At 42.8% G+C, this 23,929-nt stretch overlaps 1 protein-coding gene and 1 pseudogene across 3 annotated transcripts in view; one reads left to right on the top strand and one right to left on the bottom strand.

Moving 5' to 3' along the window:
• The window catches only part of LOC139746334 (uncharacterized), an 87,851-nt gene that overhangs the window by 19,206 nt on the left and 44,716 nt on the right, over positions 1-23,929 (top strand). Inside the window, exons 3-4 of one of the 3 annotated variants that reach the window (XM_071657479.1) lie at positions 276-488; positions 679-2,805. The exons of 1 other annotated variant lie outside the window; for it this stretch is intronic. In XM_071657479.1, coding sequence (XP_071513580.1) covers positions 276-488; positions 679-2,279 — 1,814 coding nt within the window. In that variant the 3' untranslated portion in view covers positions 2,280-2,805. Of the gene's footprint in view, positions 1-275; positions 489-678; positions 2,806-15,779; positions 15,802-23,929 lie in introns of those variants that run through there. One more of the 3 variants, XM_071657491.1, reaches the window with a different exon arrangement.
• On the bottom strand, positions 13,317-16,493 carry LOC139746271 (uncharacterized; annotated as a pseudogene).

The raw sequence follows: 23,929 nt of genomic DNA, 5'->3' as shown, positions 1-23,929 counted from the left end.
CCCATTAAGTTTACAGAGTTCACTGCACTGAATGGTAGTTGTTATCACGCATAAATCATGATTACTATAAATAGTTAAGATAACACATAGATGAGCCAAGTTATCATACAAAGGAACTTTTGTCATATAAAGTTGGAAAACAGGCACAGGTAATATTTTCTTTACATCATGATATGAGTTACCATAAAAGTGACCTTCTTGGTGCACTTGCAACCAGTATCTATTTTAAACCTAAGATCTTACGACTTCACCACACTTGGTGATCACATTTAAAGGCACCGAGGACGAGGGAGACACCCGACCTTGTGCGAATCCAACTCCCCTTCAATGTCCATCCTGCCTAACAACTTCACTGACCAATCAAGACCCGCTAGATATGGTACCCACCTCCCCTCCACGAGAATTATCAGAGTCTCTACAAGTGGCTTACAGGAGGCGCCTGGTGGACACCATCGCCCAAGTTCAGCGTCAGATCACTCGTCTGGCAGGTAAAATATGTGAAATTTAGGATATTTTTTCCATCACTGTAACCGTTCAGAGTAAAATGAAGTTGAAGACGCCATTGAAATAGACGTAAATGAGTCTCCTTAAAACTTAAGAAATAATAGCATGTATGTTTGATATTTAGTTTTAGAACCATCACTTCCTTTAGGTAAAAGAGTTATTTATGTCTGATAGGCATACCTGCTGTGGTGGACGCTAAGTGGGCTGTTACGCTTACAGCTTTGATGGAGGAATTAGATCCCAGGACGACCAGACCCAACACATCAACCTGGGATTACTCAGCCAGACTACCAGACATGGGTCCGGCACCACGCCTGCCCAACAAAACCAGGCACGTGTGTCCTGAGGTGTATTTTGGAAATAAATACGGTCATCCCTTCAACCAACACGGCATGGAACCAGAAAATTGCACATACGTGCCGAAGTTCAGCAGCGTTCTCACCGCTGTGCTTCCAGCACAGTCATGGCCAACAGAGACCATCAACTTTGTCATCACACACATCAGGAAGTTCTACGATATCCCTATCATCGTTATGGCTCCTAACACAACAATAATTGATGGCAGAATAAAGAATGTCAAGATTTTGAGTCATATCAACGACACTCCTCCCGAAGCAGAGCTCCTGAACGAGGCCATGCAACAGATTAAAACACCTTATGTGTTTATTGGATCTTCGCTGGCCCACTTCAGCAACCATTCCTCACTAGAACGGCTGGTGCGAGTGATAGACGAACTGCCTCACGTGGAAGTAGTGGGAGGTGCTGCCAGGGACCTCCAGGGTCACTGGATCCATGGATGTCTTCAGCAGCGCATGGCTAACTACCAAGCCACCTACACCATGGGTTATTATTATTCCAAATACGAGTGTATGTATTGTGATGATCTGTTGACACCTTTTATCACCACTATCAAATTGGCTATCAAGTTGCCGTTCACTGCCGGACTGAGAGGCCAGGCTATGTACCGTGACTGGTTCGCCAAGGTGCGTCAGGCTGGCCACTTAGCCATGGTGTGTCCCGACGTCATGTTCTTCATCACCAACCATGTGCATATGACGAGGGATCAGTGGATGCAGGTGGCCAGCCGCTGGGCACTCGAGAAGATTCACTCCTTCACTGGCGAAAGTCTTGCCTTCGCGTGTGAGAACATAAACATCAGTTGTGAACACATTCGTGCCATTACAAGGTCCCTTTTGCTGCCATCTTGCTGCATTGACATTGCTATGAAAGAATTATATATTATGACAGAATTTGCCGAAAAACATGGTTTACATTATGAGCTTCAGTCCGGGTCTGTTTTAGGGGCTGTTAAGTTTGGCTCCTACTTACCATGGGATTTGGATCATGATCTTTATGTGAAATGTGACGAATTCAAAAACTGGTACCAGAAATTCGGATCTTTCGTGGAATCTAAAAATTGTACGGCAAAAATCAAATATAGGAAGAGGTTTTTGAAAATTTTGTGTCCCGTTTTCACTTTGGATATCTTCTGTCGCAATGAACTAAGTAACAAATTCTTGCCAGCTGAGTACAACAACACACCAACCACTATATGGTTCTCGAATCGTTGGGTCAGAGTGAGTTCTAACCCAGGACTCTTCAGTAGGAACAAAATGGGCTTTGAGGACTTAAAGCACATGCAACATTCGACACACTTCAGAGACCTTCATAACCCAGGCCGTCCTGGCACGTGGCTGCCCTGCAGGACTCCCAAACACCATGCCTGTCTCGATCGCTTTCCAGCTGACGGTAACCTGCCTTTCCTCTTGACGTAGCTGTAACGATGGTTACCTGCTCTTCTTCCTGACGTGGCTGTAACGATGGTAACCTGCTCTTCTTCCTGACGTGGCTGTAACGATGGTGACCTGCTCTTCTTCCTGACGTGGCTGTGACTATGGTAACCTGCTCTTCTTCCTGACGTGGCTGTAACGATGGTAACCTGCTCTTCTTCCTGACGTGGCTGTAACGATAGTAACCTGCTCTTCTTCCTGACGTGGCTGTGACGATGGTAACCCGCTCTTCTTCCTGTCGTCTTTTTGACTTGGCTGACGGACGGTGACCTCCATGACGTAGCTAAGGCGAAGGATGATGTGGGGAAACGAGTTGACTTTGAAGCTGATTTATGCTGTTTAAACCATTCTTAGGATATTGTTACCCCATGATAATTTCTGTACGCAGTTACAGGAAAACTAACCTTTTGCAGAATGTGATACTTTCTTATGTACATAAATTCTTATTTTGGTATATCTCAGAACCACTATTTTGCTTGTTTCTTTATACTTATGCAATTAAACTGACAGAAAACTTCTCCGTTATTTCCTTCCTTAGTACAACATGGAAAACCTAAGAAAAAATGCTCATCTCTGGTCAGTACTATGTATGGAGAATCTGACATACATGCCGTCAACATCTTCATCGATAATACTCTCACGTTGTTACACGGCTTTGCTTTTATCAAAATTTGCAATAAAACCAGATAATGCACGAGGCCTGTCAAGTGGAACCCGAAGGTACTCTAAAGCAAGTCGAGTATGAGTAAACTCCAAGTTGAAGCATATGTTGTACCATGGGGTAATCCTGCTTTACGCTGGTGTGCTTCCGTTTACCTTTGGTGGCTGGTATCACAACTATGATGATAATGAACATTAATGTACACCTGGTATACGCTCTCATAGGTCTCTCTCAACCAGCCAACTATCCACAGATCATACTGAAAGACAAAACATTATTTCCCACATGAATAAATCGTCTACCTAGCACATATCCGAGCACTGCCTACCCAAAGATTTTTGTTTTACGGCCAGCAGTTTGTGGCTTAGTTATCCATACCTTAGAACACTAAACGGCCAGCTATTGCAAGATAACATATCACTCCATAAGGCCAAGTATCCCTGGTTCAAATACCATGCCAGACGCTGCAGACCGACCCTCACTGGGAACCATTCACTCTCCTCTCTATTCGTACACACGCCTTATTCACTTGATAAAAACTTCTCGCTGCTTCTAGCAGCTTACCTCTCACAACGTATATTCTTGATATATTCCACAAAGCATCTCTATCAATCCTATCATATGCATGCTCCAGATCCATAAATGCCACATACAAATTCATCTGTTTCTCGTAGTATTTCTCACACACATTCTTTAAAGTAAACACCTGGTCCACGCGTCCTCTACCACTTCTGAAACCACGCTGCTCCTCCCCAATCTGATGCTCGTTACATGCCTTCACCCCATCAATCAATACCCTTCCATATAACTTACCAGGTACACGCAATAATTATACCTCTGTAACCAGAACACTCACCTTTATCTTCTTTGTTTTTATATAGTGGCACTATGCATGCATTTTCCCAATCCTTAGGCACTTCACCCTGATCCATACATACACTGAACATCCTTACCAACCTATCAAAAATACAGTCACCCCATTCTTTATAAATTCAACTGCTATACCACGCACTCCAGCCGCCTTGCCGTATTCCATCTTCCGCAAGACTCTCATCACTTCTCTCTTCACCAAACCATTCTCCATGACTCTCTCACTTCGCATACCACCCCGACAAAAACACCATAATACATCTGCCGCTCTATCATCAAAAGCATTTAACAATCCTTCAAAATATTCACACCATCTTCACACTTCATCACTGCCTATTATCACTACCCTTTTTGCCCCTTTACCGATGTTCCCACTTTCCCTTGACTTTCCCACGTTACTTACTTATAAAGCATTATTCTATTTTCTCGAAAGTTTAATAATATTCTCTCACCCCAACTCTAATTTTTTCACTTTTTCAACCCTTGCACCTTCCTCTTGATCTCCTGCCGCTTTCTCTCATACATCTCCTAGTCATTTGCATTCCTCCCCTGTAGATACCGCTCAAACACATCTCTTTCCTCTTTCGCTAGCAACTTTTCTTCACCCCACCACTCACTACCCATTCTAATCTGCCCACCTTCCACCATTCGCATGCCACATGCATCTCTTGTTCATGTCATCATTGCCTCCCTTAGTACTTCTCACTCCTCATCCACTCCCCTCACTTCATTTGCTTTCACCTTTTGTCATTCTACACTCAATTTTTGCTGGTGTTTCTTCACACAAGTCGACTTTCCAAGGTCACTTACTCTAACCACTCTCTTTTCGACATTATCTCCTCTTTTTCGAAAGCCTCAACAAATCTTCACTCTCGGCTCTGCAAGATAGTGATTAGACATCCCACTAGTTGCCCCTCTTGGCATATTTACATCCAAAACTCTCTTTTAAACGCCCATCAATCAATGCATAATCTAATAATGTCTGATGACTATTTCTGCTACTCACATACGTATACTTGTGTACATCTCTCTTTTCAAACTAGGTATTCCCTATAAACAGTCTTTTTTTCAGCACACAACTCCACAAACTCTTCACCATTTCCATTCATAAAACTGAATACCTAATCAAACCAATTACACCCTCAACTGCGACATTCATTACCTTTGCATTTAAATCGCCAATCATTAATACCAGGTCTCCTGCACCAAAACTGCTGACTCACTCACTCACTTACCTCTAACAATTTTTCTTCTCATGGTCAGGTGAATAATCACCAATAGTCACCCATCTCTCATCATTCACTTTCAGTTTTACTCACATTAATCTAGAAGATACTTTCCTACATTCCATCACACACACTCCCACAACTCTTGCCTCAATTGTAGTGCTACTCCTTCCTTTGCTCTTGTCCTCTCACCAACCCTTAACATTGCTTTCCCTTTACCCTTGAGCTTCGTTTTACCCAGAGTCAGGACATCCAGGGTTCTTTCCTCAAACAAACGACATATCTCTCCTCTTTCTCATCTTGGTTACATCCACACGCATTCAAACGCCCCGATCTGAGCCTTCGAGGAGGATGAGCACTCTCCACCTGGGTCCTTCTGTTACGATAGGAATACAGATGTAGAATTTTTCCCCTATACACACACACACACACACATACACACACACACACACACACACACACACACACACACACACACACACACACACAAACACACACACACACACACACACACACACACACACACACATATATATATATATATATATATATATATATATATATATATATATATATATATATATATATATATATATATATATATACACATATATTGCTTTGTCGCTGTCTCCCGCGTTTGCAAGGTAGCGCAAGGAAACAGACGAAAGAATGGCCCAACCCACCCACATACACATGTATATACATACACGTCCACACACAAAAATATACATACCTATACATCTCAACGTATACATATATATGCCCACACAGACATATACATATATACACATGTACATAATTCATACTGTCTGCCTTTATCAACTCCCATCGCAACCTCGCCACACATGAAATAACAACCCCCTTCCCCCTCATGTGTGCGAGGTAGCGCTAGGAAAAAGACAACAAAGGCCACATTCGTTCACACTCAGTCTCTAGCTGTCATGTAATAATGCACCGAAACCACAGCTCCCTTTCCACATCCAGGCCCCACAGAACTTTCCATGGTTTACCCCAGACGCTTCACATGCCCTGGTTCAATCCATTTACAGCACGTCGACCCCGGTATACCACATCGTTCCAATTCACTCTACTCCTTGCACGCCTTTCACCCTACTGCATGTTCAGGCCCCGATCACTCAAAATCTTTTTCACTCCATCTTTCCACCTCCAATTTGGTCTCCCACTTCTCCTCGTTCCCTCCACCTCCGACACATATATCCTCTTGGTCAATCTTTCCTCACCCATTCTCTCCATGTGAGCAAACCATTTCAAAACACCCTCTACTGCTCTCTCAACCACACTCTTTTTATTACCACACATCTCTCGTACCTTATGATTACTTACTCGATCAAACCACCTCACACCACATATTGTCCTCAAACATCTCATTTCCAGCACATCCACCCTCCTCCGCACAACTCTATCCATAGCCCACGCCTCGCAACCATATAACATTGTTGGAACCACTATTCCTTCAAACATACCCATTTTGCTTTCCGAGATAATGCTTTCGACTTCCACACATTCTTCAACGCTACCAGAACTTTCGCCCACTCCCCCACCCTATGATTCACTTTCGCTTCCATGGTTCCATCCGTTGCCAGATCCACTCCCAGATATCTAAAACACTTCACTTCCTCCAGTTTTTCTCCATTCAGACTTACCTCACAATTGTCTTGACCCTCAACCCTACTGTACCTAATAACCTTGCTCTTATTCACATTTACTCTCAACTTTCTTCTTTCACACACTACCAAACTCAGTCACCAGCTTCTGCAGTTTCTCACATGAATCAGCCACCAGCGCTGTATCATCAGCGAACAACAAATGACTCACTTCCCAAGCTCTCTCATCCCCAGCAGACTGCATACTTGCCCCTCTTTCCAAAACTCTTGCATTCACCTCCCTAACAACCCCATTCATAAACAAATTAAACAACCATGGAGATGTCACACACCCCTGCCGTAAACCTACATTCACTGAGAACCCAATCACTTTCATCTCTTCCTACACGTACACATGCCTTACATCCTAGATAAAACTTTTCACTGCTTCTAACAACTTGCCTCCCACACCATGTATTCTCAATACCTTCCACAGAGCATATCTATCAACTCTATCATATGCCATCTCCAGATCCATAAATGCTACATACAAATCCATTTGCTTTTCTAAGTATTTCTCACACACATTCTTCAAAGCAAACACCTGATCCACACATCCTCTACCACTTCTGAAACCACACTGCTCTTCCCCAATCTGATGCTATGTACATGCTTTCACCCTCTCAATCAATACCCCCCCCAATATAATTTCCTAGGAATACTTAACAAACTTATACTTCTGTAATTTGAGCACTCACCTTTGTCCCCTTTGCCTTTGTACAATGGCACTATGCACGCATTCCGCCAATCCTCAGGCACCTCACCCTGAATCATACATACATTAAATAACCTTACCAACCAGTCAACAATACAGTCACCCCCTTTTTGAATAAATTCCACTGCAATACCATCCAAACCAGCTGCCTTGCCGGCTTTCATCTTCCGTAAAGCTTTTACTACCTCTTCTCTGTTTACCAAATCATTTTCCCTAACCCTCTCACTTTGCACACCACCTCGACCAAAACACCCTATATCTGCCACTCTATCATCAAACATTCAACAAACCTTCAAAATACTCACTCCATCTCCTCACATCACCACTACTTGTTATCACCTCCCCATTAGCCCCCTTCACTGAAGTTCCCATTTGTCCCTTGTCTTACGCACTTTATTTACCTCCTTCCAAAACATCTTTTTATTCTCCCTAAAATTTAATGATACTCTCTCACCCCAACTCTCATTTGCCTTCTTTTTCACCTCTTGCACCTTTCTTTTGACCTCCTGCCTCGTTCTTTTATACATCTCCCACTCATTTGCATTTTTTCCCTGCAAAAATCGTCCAAATGCCTCTCTCTTCTCTTTCACTAATAATCTTACTTCTTCATCCCACCACTCACTACCCTTTCTAATCATCCCACCTCCCACGCTTCTCATGCCACAAGCATCTTTTGCGCAAGCCATCACTGCTTCCCTAAATACATCCCATTCCTCCCCCACTCCCCTTACCTCCTTTGCTCTCACTTTTTTCCTTTCTGTACTCAGTCTCTCCTGGTACTTCCTCACACAAGTCTCCTTTCGAAGCTCACTTACTCTCACCACTCTCTTCACCCCAACATTCTCTCTTCTTTTCTGAAAACCACCACAAATCTTCACCTTCGCCTCCACAAGATAATGACCAGACATCCCTCCAGCTGCACCTCTCAGCACACTAACATCCAAAAGCCTTTCTTTCGCGCGCCTATCAATTAACACATAATCCAATAACGCTCTTTGGCCATCTCTCCTACTTACATACGTATACTTATGTATATCTCGCTTTTTAAACCAGGTATTCCCAATCACCAGTCCTTTCTCAGCACACAAATCCACAAGCTCTTCACCCTTTCCATTTGCAACACTGAACACCCCATGTATACCAATTATTCCCTCAACTGCCACATTACTCACCTTTGCATTCAAATCACCCATCACTAGAACCCGGTCTTGTGCATCAAAACCACTAACACACTCATTCAGCTGCTCTCAAAACACTTGCCTCTCATGATCTTTCTTCTCATGCCCAAGTGCATAAGCACCAATAATCACCCATCTCTCTCCATCAACTTTCAGTTTTACCCATATCAATCTAGAATTTACTTTCTTACACTCTATCACATACTCCCACAACTCCTGTTTCAGGAGTAGTGCTACTCCTTCCCTTGCTCTTGTCCTCTCACTAACCCCTGACTTTACTCCCAAGACATTCCCAAACCACTTTTCCCCTTTACCCTTGAGCTTCGTTTCACTCAGAGCCAAAACATCCAGGTTCCTTTCCTCAAACATACTAGCTATCTCTCCTTTTTTCTCATCTTGGTTACATCCACACACATTTAGACACCCCAATCTGAGCCTTCGAGGAGGATGAGCACTCCCCGTGTGACTCCTTCTTCTGTTTCCCCTTTTAGAAAGTCAAAATACAAGGAGGGAAGGGTTTCTGGCCCCCCGCTCCCGTCCTCTTTAGTCGCCTTCTACGACACGTGAGGAATGCGTTGGAAATATTCTTTCTCCCCTATCCCCAGGGATAGTGTGGTTTCAGAAATGGTAGAGGATGTGTGGATCAGGTGTTTGCTCTGAAGAATGTATGTGAGAAATACTTAGAAAAGCAAAAGGATTTGTATGTAGCATTTATGGATCTGGAGAAGGCATATGATAGAGTTGATAGAGATGCTCTGTGAAAGGTACTAAGAATATATGATGTGGGAGGCAAGTTGTTAGAAGCAGTGAAAAGTTTTTATCGACGATGTAAGGCATGTGTACGTGTAGGAAGAGAGGAAAGTGATTGGTTCTTAGTGAATGTAGGTTTGCGGCAGGGGTGTGTGATGTCTCCATGGTTGTTTAATTTGTTTATGGATGGGGTTGTTAGGGAGGTGAATGCAAGAGTTTTGGAAAGAGGGGCAAGTATGAAGTCTGTTGTGGATGAGAGAGCTTGGGAAGTGAGTCAGTTGTTGTTCGCTGATGATACAGCGCTGATGGCTGATTCGTGTGAGAAACTGCAGAAGCTGGTGACTGAGTTTGGTAAAGTGTGTGAAAGAAGAAAGTTGAGAGTAAAGGTAAACAAGAGCAAGGTTATTAGGTACAGTAGGGTTGAGGGTCAAGTCAATTGGGAGGTAAGTTTGAATGGAGAGAAACTGGAGGAAGTGAAGTGTTTTAGATATCTGGGAGTGGATCTGGCAGCGGATGGAACTATGGAAGCGGAAGTGAATGATAGGGTGGGGGAGGGGGCGAAAATTCTGGGAACCTTGAAGAATGTTTGGAAGTCGAGATCATTATCTTGGAAAGCAAAATTGGGTATGTTTGAAGGAATAGTGGTTCCAACAATGTTGTATGGTTGCGAGGCGTGGGCTATGGATAGAGTTGTGCGCAGGAGGGTGGCTTTGCTGGAAATGAGATGTTTGAGGACAATATGTGGTGTGAGGTGGTTTGATCGAGTAAGTAATGTAAGGGTGAGAGAGATGTGTGGAAATAAAAAGAGTATGTTTGAGAGAGCAGAAGAGGGTGTTTTGAAATTGTTTGGTCACATGGAGAGAATGAGTGAGGAAAGATTGACCAAGAGGATATATGTGTCAGGGGTGGAGGGAAGGAGGAGAAGTGTTAGACCAAATTGGAGGTGGAAAGATGGAGTGAAAAAGATTTTGAGTGGGCCTGAACATGCAGTAGGGTGAAAGGCGGGCAAGGAATAGAGTGAATTGGAACGATGTGGTATATCGGGGTCGACGTGCTGTCAATGGATTGAACCAGGGCATGTGAAGCGTCTGGGGTAAACCATGGAAAGTTCTGTGGGGCATGGATGTGGAAAGGGAGCTGTGGTTTCGGTGCATTATTACATGACAGCTAGAGGCTGAGTGTAAACGAATGTTCTTTGTTGTCTTTTCCTAGCGCTACCCCGCACACACACACACACACACACACACACACACACACACACACACATATATATATATATATATATATATATATATATATATATATATATATATATATATATATATATATATATAATGTATATATATATATATATATATATATATATATATATATATATATATATATATATATATATATATATATATATATATATATATATATTGTTTATTTATCTATTTATCATACTCGATCGCCATTTCCCAGGATAGCGAGGTAGCGCCAGGAAACAGACGAAGAATTACTCATCCTCTCATATACACACATATACATACATACACAAATCAACACATACATATATACATACATATACATGTACATACAGGTACATATGCATGTATAGACATGTAGTGCCTGTCGAATAAGTTCACAGATAGTTCGAGAGTAATGAGTGTTAGGTAAGGTATCTGGTGACACTGCATAGTATGAGATGCCGTGTATGTAAGGTTTTATATAATCAGTAGGCTTACGGCTATGGAGAAAATCGTTTATCTTACATATAGTAGTAAGATATGAGGAGGATGAAATAAAACACATGATCAGAATCTAAATATATAACGTCCGTTGTATGTGTAGTAAGATCACACATAGGCTAGTCTGTCACAGATGTCGTACAGTGTTGGGTGACGAAAAGTGGATTTAAGTACGTAAAGTCCATTTAACACTGACCAGTTCAGTGTCATGATTTAGATATATGACATTATTGAACGTTGATTATAAATGGAAAATATAACACAAATAATTCCAGACTACGTTCGAAGCTGGTTGCAGGCCCAATTGGGAGGAGACCAAAGGAGGGAGAGGGGTGTGAAACTAACAAAGGGCGGGGAGTATGATAGTTGTAAAGGAAAGATTTACAATGGGATCAGAACAGAAATGATTGTGAAATAATAAAGTGATTAATAACACTGGTTAACTATCACCATACTACTATACGTTTCAGCGGCGGACAAACGCTATTTTTCGCAAATATCTCATAAACGATTCATTGTATCATTATATCAGCCCACTATCTTTAACACCCGGGCCAAATGTATGGCTGACATACCACATTGCTATATGTGTTATGTGAGGAATTTACTCGTGAAAAAAATACAAAGCCGAGTAGTCATATTGACGTTTTTGAGGGAAAGTGTCGCCCTCCCCCCCCAAAACCCTCCCAATTCCCCACCTTCTCGCCCTCGTTATCCCCCCTCTTCTCCCCCTAACTTCTCATCACCCAACCTTGTGTCCCTCCCTATTTTCCCATAACTTTAGTATATAATTGTAATAGAATGTTATGTAGGTGTATATGTATAGGCATGATTATCAACTAACAGTATGACACAATTCCAGAGACGCAAGATGTACTTCACGTTGATAATTACTGTACAACAACATATGTACATACATGTAGTATTTCGATTTTACAGTCCTTATGGTCAACCAAGTGAAGACAATGTACTGCCATTACCTGTGGTCTGGATCTTCTAGAAAATGTTATTGCTGTTATTAGTACATACTGTGTACCTACCCATCATAAACTGTTAACCTGGTCCAGTTAATATACTGTCAGTTTGTTGACTTGCCTCTTTCATATTTATAATATCACGAAATTATAATCTGCATATATTTTCGCCCTCTCTCTCTCTCTCTCTCTCTCTCTCTCTCTCTCTCTCTCTCTCTCTCTCTCTCTCTCTCTCTCTTTATATATATATATATATATATATATATATATATATATATATATATATATATATATACATACATACATATAGGTTATTAGGTACAGTAGGGTTGAGGGTCAAGTCAATTGGGAGGTGAGTTTGAATGGAGAAAAACTGGAGGAAGTGAAGTGTTTTAGATATCTGGGAGTGGATCTGTCAGCGGATGGAACCATGGAAGCGGAAGTGGATCATAGGGTGGGGGAGGGGGCGAAAATTTTGGGAGCCTTGAAAAATGTGTGGAAGTCGAGAACATTATCTCGGAAAGCAAAAATGGGTATGTTTGAAGGAATAGTGGTTCCAACAATGTTGTATGGTTGCGAGGCGTGGGCTATGGATAGAGTTGTGCGCAGGAGGATGGACGTGCTGGAAATGAGATGTTTGAGGAAAATGTGTGGTGTGAGGTGGTTTGATCGAGTAAGTAACGTAAGGGTAAGAGAGATGTGTGGAAATAAAAAGAGCGTGGTTGAGAGAGCAGAAGAGGGTGTTTTGAAATGGTTTGGGCACATGGAGAGAATGAGTGAGGAAAGATTGACCAAGAGGATATATGTGTCGGAGGTGGAGGGAACGAGGAGAAGAGGGAGACCAAATTGGAGGTGGAAAGATGGAGTGAAAAAGATTTTGTGTGATCGGGGCCTGAACATGCAGGAGGGTGAAAGGAGGGCAAGGAATAGAGTGAATTGGAGCGATGTGGTATACAGGGGTTGACGTGCTGTCAGTGGATTGAATCAAGGCATGTGAAGCGTCTGGGGTAAACCATGGAAAGCTGTGTAGGTATGTTTGCGTGTGTGGACGTGTGTATGTACATGTGTACGGGGGGGGGGGGGGGGTTGGGCCATTTCTTTCGTCTGTTTCCTTGCGCTACCTCGCAAACGCGGGAGACAGCGACAAAGTATAAAAAAAAAAAAAAAAAAAAAAAAAATATATATATATATATATATATATATATATATATAATGCTGTAGGAATAAAATGATGACAACATGAGAAAACCATATCTATTCGTAACCACTATCAAAGAAAACGTCATCGTCTTCAGCATCACTGGCGATTTTAACAATAACGGGTTCGACTCCCTCGTGTATGTTGTTAGTCCTCCAGCATTCTTCTTCAAATTTACGGGAGTGCTGAACAGCTCCCGCCCACACGTCCTTGTGTACCAATTGTCTGGCTTCTTCCAATCTTGCCTTTAGGTCCGTCCGGGTAAACCGCTGGAGTGTGGAGCGCACATGACGCTTCATAAATCCCCATACTTGCTGGATGGCGTTGAGCTCGGGGTGGCCAGGTGGCAACAGTGTGACCTGGTGGCCCCACATACGGATGGTGTTGTCGATCTTATACTGGGGCTGTGGACGGTTCTGCTGGCAGAGGACCAGCAGCTCAGGGCGAGTGGCAGCAGGTGGGATGGAAATCTTGCGCTTCTGCAGCCACCTGATGAGGTCCGCCGTCCTGGTGGATGTGGTAGGGCGTCGACTCTCCTTCGTCAGCTGGCTGTGGTATGGTACATTGTCTAGCACAAGTACCAATGGCTCTGGCAGTGACGGAAGGAGCTGCGTTGTTAGCCATCGCAGGAACAGTTCGGCATTCATTTCTCCATGATAATCACCCTGGTTGGTCTTGGCTGGATAGCACAGGTATGAGCCGTCAACAAAGCCTTCGTCAGTGCCACCTGCGACCACTACAGATCGCTCCCCTTCACCAGGTGGTGGTACCTGACGACTGTACGTGGTGTTGCTTGGAGTCTGTGTGGAATCTACCCATTCCCTACTGTGGCCTATCCTGGTGGTAAACCACATCTCATCCACATATACCACCTTCCTTCCCTCCTATCGGTGGCGCTGTAGAGCCCGGAGAGCGTCAATCCGACGACACACAACGTCCAGCGATTCCCTCCTTACATACATCTTTCGCTGTGACACTCTGTGTTGAAATCCCATGATGAGCAGGATCCGCCAAACTGTTGTGTCAGAGGTATCCGGGAGGATACCATGTGTTTTCAGGTCGGCTGATATGACTCTCAGTGTTAAATATTGCTTTTCCGAAAACTTCTTGTGGATGTGGCGCCGTATTGCACCGACGGTAAAGTTATCACAACCAGCCGATGTAGGTGGTGGTGGTGCCGGTGTGGAAGGGGTGGCTGTGGTGGTGGTGCTGACTATGACCCTCACTCTTGACACAGTCATGCCCACGATGTGCGCAACTCGCTCGTAAGGTCTGTGTGCATAAAGACTAATGTTATGTTATACTTTTCGTCTCACCTTACTATGATAATTAATATGACATTGCGACACAATACAGTCTGCTTTACTTTCATATTTCATATGTATATAGATGCAATAATGTATGTTCAAACCACAATATATTGTCTACACACCTATTCAAACTTATGTACGTTCTACCGCGGGTGCATTCACGTTTGTGCAACGTGACAAGACAAAGAACAAACGCTGTCCTGCATCCACGGAGGCAGAAGGACAACATTGTTGCTGATGATGACCGCGCGCGCCTCGGTAGTCGCTAGAGTTGTAACCTCGGGATGGGGTACCCCATACCTCAGAGAGGGGGGGGGTATGGGGGACTGTCGATATTATATTAAGGCATACATTTCTTATTTAAAAACGTAAAGAACACATTAAGTAACCATAAACGATTTCATTTGGTTGTCCAAAACCAAAACTGACTTCATCCTTCTGGTCGCCGTCGACACGTCGGTTATTAACAACGGGATTACCTGTTGCTTTCATGGTCGTTTGACGCACTCTGGTTTTCACGTCCACACACAGTAACTGTATTACATATTATTACTAATGTATGATACATATATACATACTGTCATACCTATTATTTATGTACCTAATTAGAATACGACAAAATCAAAAATAGAAAATGGATGGTGTAAATATGGAGGTGAAGACGGAAATGGGGAGGGAGACACTGCGATATTTGGGGGGGGGGGGGGGTCATGGGGGTGTTCGAGGTGTTGAGAGAGGGTTAGACGAGTACCCCACACTCGTCCGATTCTCTATAACGCCTTCGATATGATGACTGGCGTAGGCTTAATATCACTCAGTAAACTCCTCATATAGCATATATAGCAATGTGGTGTCAGCCATAAATGAAGCCCGGGTGTTAAGGATAGTGTGCTGAAATATCATAGTGATACAACCATTCGTTTAGCAGAAATTTATGAAAACCAGCGTTTGTCCGATTCACTAATCTGCACACACTCATCGTAATACACAAACTCACTTTTATTCCCCAATATCGTCATTCAACGTGTCGGCTTCATATAATGGTTGAAACAGTGTTGTTCATACGAACCTGGAAACCAAGGTATGAACTGGATTTACCTCCATGGTTTGGCACCGGTCCTTACATGCATCGCTCACCAACTACCGACGTGTACGGAGCTGCTGTCCTCTTTCAGAGCTAGCTTGTAGTTATTCACCCCTGCATTGTCGCTACCCTAACTTTGTTTTGAAGGTAATTTTTCTAAATCTATTGTTCATCAATATTTTTATGAGGTTGTTTTGTGCAGAATTGATATTTTATTGACGGGTGTCCACAAAACTTCGCCTGGTCTTGTGCAATTAGCTCCGCCCCGAAAATTTTTTCGCATAAAACAATTGCCTGATTCTTTTTTTTTTTTGTGTGTGTGTGGGGGGGGGGGGGGGTAGCTATTTTTCTTTTCCCACTGTCTGGGGTGGTTTGCCACCCCAGACTTTGGGGTTAGCCCCCTAGGATGGACCCAGGTAAGCCATCCACTGCTCCCCTAGGGGGTAGTAGGGACGGACCTTCGATCAAAAATAAAAATGGTCATTATGCTTTGGCCGCATCATGCGACCGGAGCAACGACTCTCACCTCCCTCAATCCCTTCTTAATCAGGAAGGTCATTGATGGATGGTCTGGGCCTGTTGAAACGTTAGTGTCATGGCTCTGCCCTACCCAGGAAGGATATTACTTATGCAGGTAAGTGAAAAATCGCAGCTGGAATAACAATATGCCCCTGAGTAACCAATATCGTATGTTCCTTTTTCCTCATCCCACCCGCCGTTTGTTCAAACACGCCCATCACTATCATTCCCGTAAATCTACTATATAATCCGCCACAGTCCTCACCCACCCTACACGGTAAGTCCTCACATATTATTACATACCGCTCCTCCCCCGTCATCTCTGGCTAACAAATACGGTAATCAATAATTGCAGTCGTCCATAAGTAATATTGTTGTCCATCCCATATCTCATAGGATCTGAATACACTATCAATACGGTCACTGTTTGTACACAAATTGTTTTACTTTAGACAGAACACTCGCACTCCTATTATTAACTTTATTGGGGTTCCTATTATCCTAAAGTTTAATGTCAGTTATAAATATAGGAGAAGCATCAATCATAAGATTTCATTAATATCGAGGGTAAGCTTATGAAACCTCCGTTGAACTATATTGGTATTTGAAATGACCGGTACTCAAAATTTCCGCTCCCCTGTCTCATTTCTTTAACCTGCATTCATCTCTGATGCTGTTATTTATCCTTCGACACTAATCAGATTTTTGTTCAGGCCAGAAAACATAACAAATAAGGCATACGATTCAAATGTATCATATGAGTGCAATGTAGATTGTCATATTAGCACGAAGACCAATAAACCATGTAAATACCATGAAACTCTGTGCAATATGCATTGGTAGCCAGAATAAACATCGTGGCAACTTAACGATATCTGCACGTTCAGCAGGTGACGAACTTATAATGCCCAAATTTTAGTCTTGCCAATGGGCCATATGCATAGTGAGAAATGCGTGTGGTCTTAGAATTACCTTCAACACTTGAAGAAGGTGTTAAAGATTTTTCGATTGGTGGATGTAGCTTACGTTGAAAGCCTTAATGAACCTGGCAGTTGATAGGCCTAAAGCCCAAACAACCAATCAACCTAAACACTGGGTCTACATGGAATATCAATCTTTGATAATTGCAGTATCTGATAATCGAAAATGCATTGAATGCCTGGTATTGTTGTGTGTGTGTGGTTATGATGTGTGGAAAGTGTAGGAGGTGGGCAGGTAGCCATTAGGTGATTACAGCCTAGAAGACGGCAAGCAGCAGATATGTTCGTCTTTGCAGATATTTGCTGACCTTGAGGTTATTTAGGCTAAAAGGTGGTTACAACTCGGTTATCAAGAGCAAAATATATGTTGTGGAAGCAATATTGGTGATTAAAGATGTTGATACAAATCGAGCCTAAATGTACATTTAAGGGAGAGCCTGGTAAGGACGTTGGTATTGTTCTGAGCGCACTGCTCTGTGGTATATAAAGTGACGGCTAGTAGTAACAGATATGGTTAATGACACTGATAGAGACCTAAGAATATAAGTGTTCGGACTGAAGTGCCCACATTCGTGCAACATATACTTGTATGGATCAATGCTATGGAATCCAGCAGTTCATACACACGCTCATTTGCTAAAATATAAGTATGTTCCACGTTAATTATTACTTTAACATGAGCCATCAACGTAGCCCCAGGCTTGCAGGTCCAAGATGTGATGTTCTCGTGGGTTTGTTGGGGCAAGGATGGACTAGCTGCTGTGTCCTGTTAACATAACCTCTTGGATCTCCTACTCTGTCTCCATGTCAGTTAATGGAACCGTTTGACCTGCCTCCGACACCTCCAAATCCACGGAAAATATCGCTATTTCAGTCATTTCAAAAGTCACACACGTATCAAGTGCCCCTTAAGATTGTGACCTTCAGGGATACATACATAATGAAAGAAGCGGATACTATAATGAGTCTACTGCAGTTTACTTGTCAGCTGAAATATACGTAACACGCTGACCGAAGGGGAAAAAATAAATCCTAGAAATTCTTTTCCATCATAGATTACATTAGGACTGTGTGTGACCCTAAAGTATTGTAGGGTCTCGTTGTAAGGTGGGCAACAATACGGTTCATCGTACATTTGGCAGTGAGGTTTTTTTTACCGTTACCAGACTAGTACCCATACCCTACACCTGTGGGACCTCGGAGAATTTCTTCGGCAGATTATACATATTCATACTTCCTCGCCTTTATCAAATCTCGGCGCCACCTTGCTCTACAGGAAACAGTATCGACACCCTCTGCGTCAGCGAGGTAGCGCCTGGAAACACGAAATTAGGGCACATCCGCTCGCACTCATTATCTAGCTGTCGTGAGTAATGGCACCTAAACCATGGCTCCCTATCCATAACTGTGCACCATAGACAATTCCATGGTTTACCCCAGACGTTTCGCATGCCTTGGTTCAGTCCATCGACAGCACGTCGACCCCAGTATGCCATGTCGTCCCAATTCACTCTATTCCTTGCACGCCTCTCAACCACCTGCATGTTCAGCCTAAATCGCCCAAAATCTTTCACCTCCAATTTCGTCGACGCTTCTCCTTGTTCTCACCACCTCTAACAGACATGCTCATTGTCAACCTTTTCTTCACTCGTTCCTTCCATATACCCAAACTATTTCAATACACCCTATTCTGATCTCTCAACCACTCTTTATAATACCACACATCTGTCTTCCTTTCATTATTTACTCGATCACACCACCTCACAACACATATTGTCTTCAGATATTTCGTTTCCAACACAACCACCTTCCTCCGTACATCCCTATCTATAGTCTATGCCTTGCAAACATAAGATTATTGGAATTGTTATTCCTTCAAACATACCCCTTTTTTTCTCTCCTAGATAACGTTCTCTCCACGTTCTTCATCGCTCCCAGAACTTCCAGAAACCTAAAGCACTTCACTTCCTCCATTTTTTCTCCATTCAAACTTACATCCCAACTACCTTGTCCTTCAGTCTTGCTGAACCTAATAATCTTGCTCTTATCCACATTTACTCTCAACTCCCTCCTTTCACACACTTTTGAGAAATTGTCACCAACTTCTGCAGTTTCTCACTCGAATCAACCACCAGAGCTGTATCATCGGTGAACAACAATTGACTCTCGTCCCAGGCCCTTTCATCCTCAACAGACTGCATACTCGCCCCTGTCCCCAAATCTCTTGCATTTACCTCCCTTACCACCCCATTCATAAACAAATTAAACAACCGTCCTTGCCGCAGACTGACTTTTACTGGGAACCAATAACTCTACTCTCTTCTTACTCGTATACATGTCTTACACACTCTATTAATATTTCTCACTGCTTCTAGCAGCTTATCTCGAACACCATACATTCTTAAGACCTTCCGCAAAGCATTTCTATTAGCCCTATCATATGCCTTCTCCAGATCCATAAACGCCATATACAAATCCATCTGTTTTTCTATTTCTCGCATACATTCTGCACTTCTGAAACCACACTGCTCCTCCCTAATCTGATGTTCTACACACACACACACACACACACACACACACATTATATATATATATATGTATATATATATATATATATATATATATGAAGTCTGTTGGGGATGAGAGAGCTTGGGAAGTGAGTCAGTTGTTGTTCGCTGATGATACAGCGCTGGTGGCTGATTCATGTGAGAAACTGCAGAAGCTGGTGACTGAGTTTGGTAAAGTGTGTGAAAGAAGAAAGTTAAGAGTAAATGTGAATAAGAGCAAGGTTATTAGGTACAGTGGGGTTGAGGGTCAAGTCAAATGGGAGGTAAGTTTGAATGGAGAAAAACTGGAGGAATGGAGGAAGTAAAGTGTTATAGATATCTGGGAGTGGATCTGGCAGCGGATGGAACCATGGAAGCGGAAGTGGATCATAGGGTGGGGGAGGGGGCGAAAATTCTGGGAGCCTTGAAGAATGTGTGGAAGTCGAGAACATTATCTCGGAAAGCAAAAATGGGTATGTTTGAAGGAATAGTGGTTCCAACAATGTTGTATGGTTGCGAGGCGTGGGCTATGGATAGAGTTGTGCGCAGGAGGATGGATGTGCTGGAAATGAGATGTTTGAGGACAATGTGTGGTGTGAGGTGGTTTGATCGAGTAAGTAACGTAAGGGTAAGAGAGATGTGTGGAAATAAAAAGAGCGTGGTTGAGAGAGCAGAAAAGGGTGTTTTGAAATTTTTTGGGCACATGGAGAGAATGAGTGAGGAAAGATTGACCAAGAGGATAAATGTGTCGGAGGTGGAGGGAACGAGGAGAAGTGGGAGACCAAATTGGAGGTGGAAAGATGGAGTGAAAAAGATTTTGTGTGATCGGGGCCTGAACATGCAGGAGGGTGAAAGGAGGTCAAGGAATAGAGTGAATTGGATCGATGTGATATACCGGGGTTGACGTGCTGTCAGTGGATTGAATCAGGGCATGTGAAGCGTCTGGGGTAAACCATGGAAAGCTGTGTAGGTATGTATATTTGCGTGTGTGGACGTATGTATATACATGTGTATGGGGGAGGGTTGGGCCATTTCTTTCGTCTGTTTCCTTGCGCTACCTCGCAAACGCGGGAGACAGCGACAAAACAAGAAAAAAAAGAAAAAAAAATATATATATCAAAAAGGATAAAAATTTTTGCGCGTGATCAAGATATTCCTATGAGTCCACGGGGAAAATGAAACTCGATAAGTTCCCAAGTGCACGTTCGTGTAATAATCACATCATCATGGGAGATACAAGGGAGATATACAAGTCACTTGATATACATCGAAGAGATGAAGCATGTTTACCTAATGGTGTCCTGGCTTCATCTCTTCGATGTATATCAACTGACTGTTATATTTCTCTTGTCTCCCCTGATGATGTGATTAATACACGAAAGTGCACATGGGAACTTATCGTGTTTCATTTTCCCCGTAGACTCGTAGGAATATATATATATATATATATATATATATATATATATATATATATATATATATATATATATATATATATATATTTGTTTTTTTTTTGCTTTGTCGCTGTCTCCCGCGTTTGCGAGGTAGCGCAAGGAAACAGACGAAAGAAATGGCCCAACCCACCCCCATACACATGTATATACATACGTCCACACACGCAAATATACACACCTACACAGCTTTCCATGGTTCACCCCAGACGCTTCACATGCCCTGATTCAATCCACTGACAGCACGTCAACCACGGTATACCACATCGCTCCAATTCACTCTATTCCTTGCCCTCCTTTCACCCTCCTGCATGTTCAGGCCCCGATCACACAAAATCTTTTTCACTCCATCTTTCCACCTCCAATTTGGTCTCCCACTTCTCCTCGTTCCCTCCACCTCCGACACATATATCCTCTTGGTCAATCTTTCCTCACTCATTCTCTCCATGTGCCCAAACCATTTCAAAACACCCTCTTCTGCTCTCTCAACCACGCTCTTTTTATTTCCACACATCTCTCTTACCCTTACATTACTTACTCGATCAAACCACCTCACACCACACATTGTCCTCAAACATCTCATTTCCAGCACATCCATCCTCCTGCGCCCCACTCTATCCATAGCCCACGCCTCGCAACCATACAACATTATTGGAACCACTATTCCTTCAAACATACACATTTTTGCTTTCCGAGATAATGTTCTCGACTTCCACACATTCTTCAAGGCTCCCAGAATTTTCGCCCCCTCCCCCACCCTATGATCCAATTCCGCTTCCATGGTTCCATCCTCTGCCAGATCCACTCCTAGATATCTAAAACACTTCACTTCCTCCAGTTTTTCTCCATTCAAACTCACCTCCCAATTGACTTGACCCTCAACCCTACTGTACCTAATAACCTTGCTCTTATTCACATTTACTCTTAACTTTCTTCTTTCACACACTTTACCAAACTCAGTCACCAGCTTCTGCAGTTTCTCCCATGAATCAGCCACCAGCGCTGTATCATCAGCGAACAACAACTGACTCACTTCCCAAGCTCTCTCATCCCCAACAGACTTCATACTTGCCCCTCTTTCCAAAACTCTTGCATTCACCTCCCTAACAACCCCATCCATAAACAAATTAAACAACCATGGAGACATCACACACCCCTGCCGCAAACCTACGTTCACTGAGAACCAATCACTTTCATCTCTTCCTACACGTACACATACCTTACATCCTCGATAAAAACTTTTCACTGCTTCTAACAACTTGCCTCCCACTCCATATATTCTTAATACCTTCCACAGAGCATCTCTATCAACTCTATCATATGCCTTCTCCAGATCCATAAATGCTACATACAAATCCATTTGCTTTTCTAAGTATTTCTCACATACATTTCTCACATATATATATATATATATATATATATATATATATATATATATATATATATATATATATTTTTTTTTTTTTTTTTTTTATACTTTGTCGCTGTCTCCCGCGTTTGCGAGGTAGCGCAAGGAAACAGACGAAAGAAATGGCCCAACCCCCCCCCCCATACACATGTACATACACACGTCCACACACGCAAATATACATACCTACACAGCTTTCCATGGTTTACCCCAGACGCTTCACATGCCTTGATTCAATCCACTGACAGCACGTCAAACCCTGTATACCACATCGCTCCAATTCACTCTATTCCTTGCCCTCCTTTCACCCTCCTGCATGTTCAGGCCCCAATCACACAAAATCTTTTTCACTCCATCTTTCCACCTCCAATTTGGTCTCCCTCTTCTCCTCGTTCCCTCCACCTCCGACACATATATCCTCTTGGTCAATCTTTCCTCACTCATTCTCTCCATGTGCCCAAACCACTTCAAAACACCCTCTTCTGCTCTCTCAACCACGCTCTTTTTATTTCCACACATCTCTCTTACCCTTACGTTACTTACTCGATCAAACCACCTCACACCACACATTGTCCTCAAACATCTCATTTCCAGCACATCCATCCTCCTGCGCACAACTCTATCCATAGCCCACGCCTCGCAACCATACAACATTGTTGGAACCACTATTCCTTCAAACATACCCATTTTTGCTTTCCGAGATAATGTTCTCGACTTCCACACATTTTTCAAGGCTCCCAAAATTTTCGCCCCCTCCCCCACCCTATGATCCACTTCCGCTTCCATGGTTCCATCCGCTGACAGATCCACTCCCAGATATCTAAAACACTTCACTTCCTCCAGTTTTTCTCCATTCAAACTCACCTCCCAATTGACTTGACCCTCAACCCTACTGTACCTAATAACCTTGCTCTTATTCACATTTACTCTTAACTTTCTTCTTCCACACACTTTACCAAACTCAGTCACCAGCTTCTGCAGTTTCTCACATGAATCAGCCACCAGCGCTGTATCATCAGCGAACAACAACTGACTCACTTCCCAAGCTCTCTCATCCCCAACAGACTTCATACTTGCCCCTCTTTCCAGGACTCTTGCATTTACCTATATATATATATATATATATATATATATATATATATATATATATATATATATATATATATATGATTTGGTAAACAGAGAAGAGGTAGTAAAAGCTTTGCGGAAGATGAAAGCCGGCAAGGCAGCAGGTTTGGATGGTATTGCAGTGGAATTTATTAAAAAAGGGGGTGACTGTATTGTTGACTGGTTGGTAAGGTTATTTAATGTATGTATGACTCATGGTGAGGTGCTTGAGGATTGGCGGAATGCGTGCATAGTGCCATTGTA

The sequence above is a fragment of the Panulirus ornatus genome, chromosome 64 (assembly GCF_036320965.1).
Source record: "Panulirus ornatus isolate Po-2019 chromosome 64, ASM3632096v1, whole genome shotgun sequence".
Classification (NCBI taxonomy): domain Eukaryota; kingdom Metazoa; phylum Arthropoda; class Malacostraca; order Decapoda; family Palinuridae; genus Panulirus; species Panulirus ornatus.
Note: the sequence above shows the minus strand (reverse complement) of the source record. Positions and strands in the feature narration are given on the sequence as shown.